General features: G+C 48.9%; 1 protein-coding gene across 1 annotated transcript in view; it reads left to right on the forward strand.

Annotated features, from left to right (window-relative positions):
* Positions 1-309: 309 nt before the first annotated feature.
* The window catches only part of LOC144168310 (delta(14)-sterol reductase TM7SF2-like), a 61,913-nt gene continuing 49,925 nt past the window's right edge, over positions 310-12,297 (forward strand). The window contains exon 1 of the mRNA XM_077697320.1: positions 310-437. Coding sequence (XP_077553446.1) covers positions 310-437 — 128 coding nt within the window. The remainder of the gene's footprint in view (positions 438-12,297) is intronic.

Consider the following 12,297-nt stretch of genomic DNA (forward strand, 5'->3'; position numbering starts at 1 on the left):
CCATCACTCAAACTCCGCGCGCACTCAAAATACAAAAAAAAACGGCAAAACAGTGCCTATAGGTTCAGGCATAGAAGAGATTCGTACACAGCGCTGACGACGTCGGATCGTCACAGAAAATGCGAGAAATTAACGGCGAAGTTGACCAGTGACAGCCGATCGGACACCCATGACCTCAATGTCGTCGTTTAGGCCATGCCAGCGGTGCATTATGAGGAGAACTGAAGAGAGCGCGTTTTGTTTTTCCGCAACTTTCCACCTCTTCAGGCCATTCGACAAGACTGGACAGCACACACGACAGCAGAGACAATGGCAAAGCCAGGAGGCCAAGAACTCTCCAGTCCAAGGCACTCGCTCGACGAGCGGTTCAAGGAGAAGCTATCAGCAGCAGGTGAGCAATCCCAGTGCGTCTTCCCACTCGGTCAACCACCGCCATGGTAACCCTCCCATCAACTCATCAACATTGTCGTTATCACCTGCAGGGATACCACCCACATCCTCCACTCCTCCTCCTCCATCTCCATCCTTTGATGTCGCTAGAAAACTCCAGGCAATTCGCTTAGAGTTGGCAGCACTTAAAGCGGAAAACGCAGCGCTAAAGAAAGAAAACCTTGCATTGCGTTCCGCAACAAATGCAGATACAGGGCAAGCATCACCCCCTCCACAACGTAGAGCGACCAGCACGCCTTCAAATGAGGACTCCCTCCCAATGGAAACTGTGCAGGATAATCGCTTTGAGCGTCTAGAGCGTACGCTTGCAGAACAAAAGGCGGAGTACACGCATATTACTGGGACTCTGCTGAGCACGCAGGCGGCCATGCAGGCCACTATTGAGGACATGCGCTCACAGATGCAAAATTTCATTAGTACCATTATGGCTCAGATCAACCCCGCCGCTGCTCAAAACATTAACATTACGAATGGGAACCTCCCGTAAAAAGCTCGTAGTATGGCAGCGGAACTGTCGCGGTTTTCAAAGTAAGAGGGCAGAGCTCCAACTCCTAATAGAACAGACAGAGGTTCCACCCGATGTCATCGCGCTGCAAGAACACGGAAAGCGAGTGAAATGCACTGGTTATCAGACATTTAAGACACAAGATAACCATCAAACTGCCATTCTAGTCCACCGAAACATACCAGCACAACGCAAACAGCTTTATGACATTAACATCCCCCACGATTTTACTACACTATACCCAAAAAACCCCGCCCATCGTAGAATACACATTGTTAATACCTATAGTAGCCTTAAGGAACACAATCACAACTTCAAATCACTCATCATGGCAGCCAAGCAAGCAGCTTCAGGGGAACCACTCATCATCGTTGGCGATTTTAATGCGCCCCACACAGCATGGGGGTATCACAAAGACACAAAAAAAGGAAGGCTGCTATGGGAGTTGGTCCAGACACAACACCTCACACTAGAAACTCCGCCGGACCTACCCACTCGGGTGGGGACGAGTACCCAGCGGGACACAACCCCGGACCTCACTCTCACTCACAGAGTCGGGGAAACGTTATGGGACAGGTTAGAACATACACTTGGTAGTGATAATCATATAGTGCAGCTCACCACAACACTACAACACCCATCAGCACCCAAGCGCACACAAACAACCATTACAAATTGGCACGTACTCCTAGAGATAAGACAGGAGGCAACCAGTCAGCAGACGGACCGGCATAACCTTTCTAACTGGACCAGGCAGCTTCTCACCGATGTCCAGCAGCATCAAGAAGTCATAGACCCGGAAATCCCATCACTAACTGTAGACTCAAAGCTACAACACATGTTGGAAGCTCTCAAAAGTCTTAAAAAACGGTGGCGGACACAAAAACACAATAGAAGCCTCAGAAAGCGCATCGCTAATCTCTCAAAAGAGACGACATTATACGCTCAAAAAATTGGCCGCGTATCTGCTCCTTTCGTTGCAAATGTCGTCAAAAGACGATAGTCTTTATCGGCTATTGTGAAGTAAATGCCTCCCTTCGCTTTGCCGCTCACCTCTCATGCTGTTCCTCTTGCGTCGCGCTCCTCCCAAGGTAAAGACGCCAAAGGTTTGCTTAAACCATTTTAAATTTCCCGCGTTCCACTGCTCCAAACCGGGTGTCTCGATGCGAACGCTGCTGTACGGCGGAGACGCGCGTTAATCGAGGCGCCCTACTTCAACGTTCATAGAACCGCGTTTCCCTACTCCACGTGCGTTGCAAGCAGAACGTGGAACGTATCTAGTGGAACCTTGCGTAACTGTTGCCGGTTGATTTCTTAAAATGGCGCAAGAAGCTATAGTGGTGCGGGCGACAGTAGGCGACGGCGAAGTGAATTCTTTTTCTGCAGTTGATGAAGTATTTAATTTCGCAAAAGCAAGCATGTTTGATTTTTTTATAAAGGAACACTGCAAATATCACTTCTGTATTGATTTGCTGTCTCATATTTGCGTAATGTCTTGTTCTTCTTCAACAATGTTGACAAGTATGAACCTTACACCGGACATAGACGGGTAGATTTAGCTGTGACTATATAAGACTAATGGGCAGGCATTGTTTTGCTTTGGCCGGGTGGCTGAATCGAGTCACAGACAGACAGACGGACAGACATACAGACATACAGACAGACTAAAATTTCTGGGTTTAAGGAGCCCAAGAAAGACTATCGTCTTTAAAACTAGCCAGGGCAGGATGGGAGGAGCTATGTGACCGTCTGCCAGGAGCGCTTGGAATGAAATGTACATGGTCTCTCCTTCGGCACTTGCATGACGCTAATCACTCCAAAACCGAACAGGCAAACAGAATCACTCTCTTGATCCATGAAGCGCCAGAGACCCCGAACGCAGTGCTGGAAAAGCTGAGAACTATGTACACCCCTGAAGGTGAGCAGGTCCAGCATCCCGATTATGCCGGCTCCCCCAACCCTACTCTGGATGAGGACATCACTGAGGCGGAGGTGCGGGAAACCTTGCATGAACTTCGTACAACCTCAGCCCCGGGTGAAGATAGGGTTACCAATAAAATTTTACGAAATTTAGATGACGCCTCCATAGCCTACTAGTTTGGGTATTCAATTACCATTGGAAGGAGGGCACGCTCCCTAAAGAGTTTCGCCATGCGAACGTAACATTCATACCAAAGCCGGGCAAGCCACTATCTCTGAAAAATTTAAGACCCATCTCCCTAACCTCATGTATTGGCAAATTACTAGAACGGGTAATTCTAGCTAGGTTAACTCGTTTCATCGAAAACACGCAATCTCTGTCCCCCAATATGTACGGCTTTCGAGCAGGGCTTTCCTCAAATGATATACACTTGAGGATGCATCATGATATTCTGGAAAACCCACCCATAGCGGATGCCACAGCTCTTTTAGCCGTGGATTTAACCAAAGCCTTCGATAGAGTTACCCACGATGCTATCCTGAGAGGTCTGGAACGCATAGGACCAGGAGCTCGAGTATATAACTACGTGCGTGCGTTCCTCACACAAATAACGGCCACACTCCGATTGGGAAATCTCACAATGCCCGATATACAGCTTCCATCGTGCGGTACTCCTCAGGGATCCGTGATTTCCCCGTTGCTCTTTAACCTAGCAGTGGCTGATATACCAATCGCCTTAGATCAGATACCGGAATTGCATTACACTCTTTACGCGGACGACATTACGCTCTGGGTAAAGGGAGGTAGTGATGCTCAACTTGAAGCCACCCTACAGGCTTGAGCAACAGCCGTAGAAGAAGGCGCGCCCTTGGCTGGCCTTCACTGTTCACCAGCCAAATCCAAACTATTAGTCTTCCCACCCAAGAAATCTAGAGCTCCGCGAGACCCCTCAATCGCGATACAGCTGGGGGGTACACCCGTACCACGGGTAATGCAAATAAACATACTTGGACTGCCTCTACAACAGGACCGACGAAACACAGCGTACATCAGGAAATTATCGGCTCATGTAGCGCAAATAATCGGGCTTCTTAGACGAATTGTAGCACGACGATATGGCCTCAAAGAAAACAATAGGCTAAAACTAATACAAGCATTCCTAATAAGTAGGATTACGTATGCGCTCCCGTATCTTAGCCTCACGGAAGCGAAAATTCGAGAAGTGGATTACCTAATTCGGAAGGCTTATCGAGCCGCTCTACAAATACCGCCAGGAGCTTCCACTGCCAGACTGGAGAGCACAGGGGTGTACAATACGGCCACAGAGCTAATCGAAGGACATCGCACGGGGCAGCTTGGCCGCCTGACGCGCAGTGCAGCCGGTAGAGCCCTCCTAGACAGCCTCCGCATTGGCTACCTACAAGAGCCCGAGATAAAATCACTCATCGAAACCGTTACAAGAGAAACATAATTATTCGGCCCCTTCCTCGAAACATGCACCCCCAATATCATTCCCAAAGAAGGGCGCAACGAGCCCGTGCATTAAAAGCAAAATACCCCATTGACCCAGGCACACTGTATGTTGATGCAGCGGAGTATCGTCATGTGGACGCTTTTGCCCTGGCAGCCATTAACTCACCCGATTCTCCCCCACTCACGACCCTCACCATCCGAACCCGTCACACTCAAGTTGCGGAAGAGGCGGCGATAGCACTTGCACTCACACATCGGCCAACACCCCGATTCATATTCTCAGATTCGAAAACGGCCGTTCTAAACTACGCCAGAGACCAGATCTCGCCTCAGGCCCATCAAATTCTTAATCAAAAACCACCTACTGATCCTGTAGAATTCATCTGGTTCCCTGCCCACACGGATATTGGAGGAAATCAAGTGGCACGCACCGCAGCCCGAGCTCTCGCCTCCCGGGCCTGTGATGCCAACACTGCCTCTCATGGAGCCAGATCAACCCGTGATAGTTTACTCACGTACAGAGAAATCAGGGAACATCACCGCCTCTCCCGCCGCAAATATCCTCCCGCCCACTCATCCCTATCAGTGGAAGAGGAACGCCTTTGGCGTCAGCTTCAAACTGAATCCCTCCCCTGTTTAGCCGTACTTCATCACATTCACCCCTCGCTGTACCCCACAACACTCTGCCAGCACTGCGGAGAACGGGCCACATTACATCACCATATGTGGGCCTGCAAGTACGATCCCTTCCCTCTCATAACCTCCCTCGACCAGTGGGAAGCAGCACTGGGATGCTCAAGCCTGGATCTCCAGAAGTTACTAACGGGTCGGGCAGCCACAGTCGCGGAAGCTCTACGGTCTTTGGCCACCAAGCTGCGCTAAACCTTTGTTAAATAAGTTGTTATCTCTCTCTCTCTCTCCGCGTGTTTCCAGCGATTTGCGCGCTCACCGCTTCACGTGTACGTGTAATATTTGGCTCAAGTAATTCTGACAGTGTAAGGTAAGCGCAGCGCAGGTTTACATGCACTGCTCAAAGAGTGTTGCAGGCTCCCTTTAACGTGATTGTGCGTATGCGTGCTGCGTTTGTTTGATTTTGTATTGATGTCAGTGTGTCAGCGAGTTTTTTATGTCACTTTCAACCATATCCGACCTGGCAGGTGGGGCGGTTGGTTTGGTTGCCCTGGTCGGTTAATTGGAACAGTTTTCTCCTCCTCCTCCTTTTAGATGCGACGCATCTCCTTCATCCGCCATGTCCCTCATCCGCCATGTCCCCCATTCTCCTCTCCGTGCCAGCTGCGCGCTAGCGCCGCTCTCACCGCAGCGCCATCTGCGTGTTAGCGCTCGCCGGCGCTCGCTCCGTCGCCGTGCCAGCTGTGCGTGGGTGCGGGTTAGCGCGCAGCGTGCGCGCAGCTTGCGCTTGGTTAACACATGCGCATGCGCTGCTATGCGCTGCTCTCTCTCATTCCGCTGCATATAAACACGGTAACTGCGCCGCTCCGCTCAGTCGTTCCGCCGCCTCTCCGCCGATGACATCCTCCGATGACCACCGATGGTTTGAATGGAGACTAACAGGCCTGCTATCGCGATGGTCGGCGCAACCGTAACAAGCACCGGCCACCCCGATAAAAATTTACACCATCTTCCCGCGAGGGGAACCACGGGGTAGATGCGACGCATCGGGGGTGAACGTGCTGCGTAAAACATGGAGACACAACAACAATGGACACGCTAACATAACGGAAACTCAACGGAAACCCCCGATGCGTCACATCTACCCCATGGTTCCCCTCGCGGGAAGATGGTGTACATTTTGCTCTTCCTCCTCCGGGCATGAGTGGTTACGGGCATTTGTTCATGCGTGTCTTGTATTTTTTTTTCGCGCTTTGACCTCCATTTCACCAGTATGCGCATGTTGTGGTTTATATATATTGTGAGCATTCTTAGTAAAAAAAAGATGCCTAGTAAAGCTAAGCTGACAGTAGCAGTTGCCCATGTCGCTCTTTCGTGGACCCTCGTCTCAAATACAGCGCTGTAATTGTTGCGGCATGAAGCACCAACACGCCCAAAATATTTCCCTAATCGCACACAAATGAGTCAGTAGAAAAGTTTACAGGGTAGTAGGAACTGCTGCTACATACCGCAAACTGAGTGGATGCTCAGATTGACTGAGGATAGAGTGGAATTAATCACTTTGTTAAGCACAGAAGGCCAAAAGGCCTAAGGGCCAGATTGTGGGGAAGGAAAACAACAGGTGGGAAGGACTGTCCGAGAAAAAGGAAAAACATTCAAAGTTCCCACCTTATCCTTAAAGGAGCCATGAAGAGAAAATAAAACTTCGTTTAATTTGAAAGAACTAGCATTCAGTATCTCACTTCGCTCCATTACTGCCACAAAAGATGTTTTTTTAACGAAAACAAAAGCAAGAAATTGGTAAAAACTTTCAAATTTTGCGCCACAAGGACGAGTTATGAGCAAGAATGACGTCATACGGGCCAACAATAAAACAATTTTCAGTGCGCTAACTGCACGTTAGCATTAAAGTAATGCGGTCAAATGGAACTAGAGGCCCCATTACAGGCGTCCAGTCATGTGCCGTCGCGACAGGTCATTTAGGTGGCCACCAACCGCACAAACAGGGTTCCGTGACGTCATAGAAAAGTTGCAGGCGAATTCCTGAAATTAACTCGCTAAGGGACTGGCAGGGCCCAACAGGAGATGACTATGCCCAAGCGAAACGGCCGCTCATAGAGGCTGGAAACGTTGGGAGTGCATTCCTATTCAGGAATAATTTTAAGAGGAAAGAATGTGCAGCTAGAGTTGTGTCGTCATCAGGAGCGTCCCACGCGTACACTGTGACTTTTACTCGCCGGTTGAAAAAACCGCAGAAGTAAAGCGAACCTGCACCAGACAGGCAAAGCCAGAATAGCACTCCCTCGCTGTTTCTCATGGCGCGTTACGCTTCGTCTTGCTTGTCGCCTTCAGTGAAGCAGTGCTAGCTTAGCTGGTTCAGTGAGTGACTGGTGCGCTGGTACAAAATTCCAGCTTCTGCGGGACTCTTGCTATGCCCTTCTTAGTCCCAAACATTAAAACAATTTCATCAGGACAGTTAATCCCGACTTGACATTTCGCTTTTCATGATGGACGCTGTCAGACTGAACTTGGGGAGGAGTTACGTGTTTTATGTGTAGAATTGCTCATTCAGGTATCATTGCAGTTGTAGGGTTATTTTAACAAAACCATAACAAGAAAGACTGGCGCTTTGCAATATGGATGCTGTTGTCGTTCTTTTATATTCGAACTCGCGGCCTTAGACAACCAAGAAGACGTAAACTACAAGTTAATTTGAGCCGAGGTCGTTAGATGGATGGAGCTGTCTGTTAGTTGTTTCTTATCTACTAAATGCCGCTAACTAAGTGGCCGCTGTGTACCTTTTGTGAGACAGGAGTTTGTTTCTTGTTCTAAAAATGCCGCCCACACAATCACCGCTGAATGATCCTTTGTGGGAGATAAGTTCGATCGTTCTGCGCTGATATGCGCCCTGATCACCTCCAGGGCCTCAAGCCTGTCTTCCTAGTATAAAATCAGTGATTTTAAACGAAACCAAGGACGGCCGGGTCTCATTGAAGCCTAAAAGACATTTTGGCTTAAGAGACCCCAAATAGGAAATGGATGTTTGGTTTATTAACGACGATGGCAATTTTATTGCAAACCTCAAACAGATAGTCGACACATGAAGCCGCGGCAGCTCCCTAGCCCCCGTTGTGCAATGCCTGAGAAATCGGAGAAGGAGCGGTAGGAATAAATGTGTGTTTGACGAGCCTCGAGAATCTTGTTTGTGTGATTGGCGGTGGCCCACCAAAGCCACTGCCAAGAAACATTGACTGGGCGGTTGTGGCGCCTCCACAGCTCCGTTCGCGCGTATCACTTGAATGGTAACGTGAAGTTAACCCAGTGATAACCATGTTTTCCGTGCTGATACCTCTAAGTGTCTCCCGCCAACATTTCTTCACAGCTCCGTTAAATTTGAAGGTTTTTCAATTCTCTTGCATTTTTCCGGTTAAACAAAACGTTTTGTACGGCAGGAATACAGCGGAATGAGTTACTGATGGCTGGCTCTTCCAAACTGAACGTTGTATTTTGCCCTAATGACCTATTTAAATAACAAAAAGCTCAATATCAACCGTGAGGCCATCACAGTAGCGTGATACAAAGCCCGAGGGTATCTTGTCTACGTGTAATCCCACGTACAATAATTGAACTGGCGTGGGCGAAAGTTTATGTTGAGCCTAGGTTTTCTCAAAAAGCTGCGTGAAGCGGCAGCAAAAATAAACGCATTCTCCGAACGGTTCACTCCCACCTGTGGTTTGTTCCGGGCAGGGCATGTCGGTCATTAATCATGGCGAGGCTTCCTACATCGCGAATGCTCTGGCTTCACGCTGAAAACAAGCCATCGTTGGCCTGTTTCAAAGCTGCACCTACACCGGTCGGCTCTCCATCTATTTCGTGAACACATCGAGTTCTGACGCGCGCAGTTGGACAGGCTGGATAAATGTTCTCTGCAAGTTTTACCGGATAAAATTGATCGGTTGTCAACGCTACAGAGAAGTTTACTCCAATAACTCAGCTTGCCGCTAGCAGTAATCTAATGCCACGCTGGAAAAGTAAAGTGGTGACGGTTTTCATTGAGTGACACCGAAGTAATGCTCGAGCTGTGCATGGACTTCTTCCGGCATGCCTTTACCAAGCAGCCAACAGAACCAACGATCTCCGATGACGATGATGATCACATCAGGCAAGGGATGCAATGATGAGAGCAAGCGATGTGTGGGTGAGACGATGCAGATGATAGATTGCTTGGACAGAATCAAGGGAATGACCACTAAGCAATCATGCAGTGTAAAGACAGTGCTCTCACTAGTTTCCCCAGCGGCTGAAGCGGCCATCCTGGCCGTCAAAGGGAGGATGATCTGTGGAGAAATGTCTTTAGGAGCGAAACATGCACAGTTTCAATATCACGGCACCGACGGTCAGCGACGCCACAAGTGGGAGCAACGAAGTAGTTGACCGGAGAGGTTCGCTGGAGTACGGTGTACGGGAAAATCAAGCGCGGCATAAACTTTTTACAGAGTCCTAGTGCACGGAGTGGCGTCTAAAGCAATACCTCATCCCCAGGGTTACACGTAATTTCTCGGCGGTCGGTGTAATAGCGAGACTTGCGGTGGTTTTGGCAGGACTCGGTGTTCAATCGTGCGATGTTCGGGCACTGTTCTAGGCGAGAAACAGATTGATCGGTGATGTTGGGTGTGGCATCCGCGGGACAGAAAAAGAAAGATGAGTCGAGAATGAACGGGAGACCATTCGCAGACGAGAAAGAACAATGAAAAGTCCACTGGTGCTTTTAACGGCGGTATTATAGGCTCATGTTAGAAAATAAAGTATGACGTGAAGTATGCACGCACGCACGTGCGCGTGTGCGTACATCTGTTTGTGTGTGTGTGTGTGTGCGTGCGTGCGTGCGTGCGTGCGTGCGTGTGTGTGTGTGTGTGTGTGTGTGTGTGTGTGTGTGTGTGTGTGTGTGTGTGTGTGTGTGTGTGTGTGTGTGTGTGTGTGTGTGTGTGTGTGTGTGTGTGTGTGTGTGTGTGTGTGTGTGTGTGTGTGTGTGTGTGTGTGTGTGTGTGTGCGTGCGCGCCCGCGCGCCCTCGCGCGAGTAAGCGAGTGAGAGGAGGTGGCGCAGGACAGAACCCATACATCGTTTCTCGAATTTTTGCATGTTAGGATGAACGCGGAAAGGAAGGTAATGATCACCCCTTACTCTGATAGATGCGCACATGCCCGTACGTTTACATTGGTGTTACAGTTAGCAATGTAAACATATCCACCGCCCTATATTTAGCGCAGTCCTCTTCTGAAGTCTAAATTGAAACTTGCCCCCACCATTTTCTAAAGAATATTTAAATCAATCAAGGTGAGATTGACGTGATGGCCGCATTCGTTCGAATTATGGTAATCGAAGACGACCCGCAATACAAAATAAAATATGCATAGGAGAGGCACCCGCCAGGGCAGATAAGTTACAATCAAGGACGCTACATTACACGCGACCAATCGTCTAATCCCGTTACACTTGGCTCGCTGCCATAATTGGAAAGATCCTTTAGCAAACACGCCACAGGCAGTGTTCGATAGGAGCAACAAACAAGCATGTCCGGTGACACGAAATGAACGGGAGTCGCCCAACAACTGCGGAGATATCGATTCCGGCAGAGGGGACACTATAGTCACGGTACTAATGCAATGGCCGCGGGATCAGCACGTATACATTCGCACAGGCAGACACGCTTCGTCGCGCGGCTGCCCGCGACAGTCCACAATAAGAGACCTACACCAAGAAGCACGCTCGGTTTGCTCGGAACAAAAGCTTAGCCTTTTCCCGGACGTGGGGCGCCTCTCGAGCATTCGTCCTGTCTCTTCGAAAATGCATTGGTCTACTAAGCCAGCAGCGCCTACGTGCTATGTGCGTGGACGGCTTCAATTTTGTCTTGCTGTATACCCAGAACGACTAGTACGAAGGGTGCCTCAGACCTGAATTTGCGGCGAGGCGACCTTGGACGGGCGAGGATAATCGAACACTGGTCAGACCTTAGCGAAGAGGTGGATATGCGGGCATGTGCACGCTCGCGAAGATTGCGAACATTGCATATAAAACGCGGGATGGTCGCAAAGTGGACGAGGTATTTTTGAGCGTGGTTGAAGGTTATTGCCTTGTAGGTGAGTGCGGGGCAGGAGCTTGGAGGCTCACTAAGAGGGTTCAGCTTAAATTGAGGGCGACTTAGCGAGGAATGAAACGGAATATGACAGGTGTAAGATTAAGGGACGAGAAGAGAGCGGAGTGGATAACGGAACAAACGTGTGTTAAGGACATATTAGTAGAAATTAAGAAGAAGAAATGAACGTGGGTAGGGCATGTAATTCGAAGGCGAGGTAAACGTTGGTAATTAAGGCTAACAATGTGAATGTGAATCCCTAGAGAAAGCAAGCGAGGCAGAGGGTGGCAGAAAGCTAAATGGGCAAATGAGAGAGAGAGAGAGAGAGAGAGAGAGAGAGAGAGAGAGAGAGAGAGAGAGAGAGAGAGAGAGAGAGAGAGAGAGAGAGATCAACTTTATTTTGAAACCTATGTCCAAAGGACTGCTCGGCTTCTTGGTTAGGTTACAGGGACTATTGTCCTGGATATCTATAGTCCTGGCCCTGGCGTGTTTTAATGTGGTTCACAAGCGTAGTCCAATAGAACTCTTCAGGCAGATGAGATCAAGAAGTTTGCGGGGATAAATGGGTCGCAGTTAGCACATGAATGGGGTAATTGTAGAATAATGGGAGAGGCCTTTGCCTTGCCGTTGGCGTAGATAGGCTGGTGATGATGATGATGCAGGGTATTGATTGGTTTTAGTGGTTGGTACTTACCGACATTTATTGATCAGAGTTATGTAACTTTAACTAGTTCGAAATTCTCACATTCCCATCCGACCATCTGGCAAAGCAGATGGCTGACCAGAAATGATTGAGCTTATTTTTCTGAGTAGCCCTTCCAGCAAACTTAACGGAATCTACCCGTGTGCGTTTGAGCCACACGGCCAATATGTCACATTTTAGCAGTATGCTGAAGGGTGTGAACTATGACATTGTCCCTCTGGCCATCAAGAGCTCCGCATTCTCGCTTAAAGTTTATTTCAAAGCTCACCCCAACGACAGCTCGTATAAAATTTTCAATTTCATTCGGGTGAGCTTCAAGCAATGCAGATAACTTCCGAAACAGATCCTTACGACGGTGGCAGTCATTCCGGATTTGCGATAAAGTTTTCGATCGATATCCTGCCCCGATGAAGGCAAGGACAGTGACGACGATTGTTTACCGCCCACAAAATGGCCGCGAAACAATTTCTTAATGAACAAA

Source organism: Haemaphysalis longicornis, unplaced genomic scaffold (genome assembly GCF_048455015.1).
Source record: "Haemaphysalis longicornis isolate Haplotype H1 unplaced genomic scaffold, Haemaphysalis longicornis Haplotype H1 scaffold_2, whole genome shotgun sequence".
Classification (NCBI taxonomy): Eukaryota; Metazoa; Arthropoda; class Arachnida; order Ixodida; family Ixodidae; genus Haemaphysalis; species Haemaphysalis longicornis.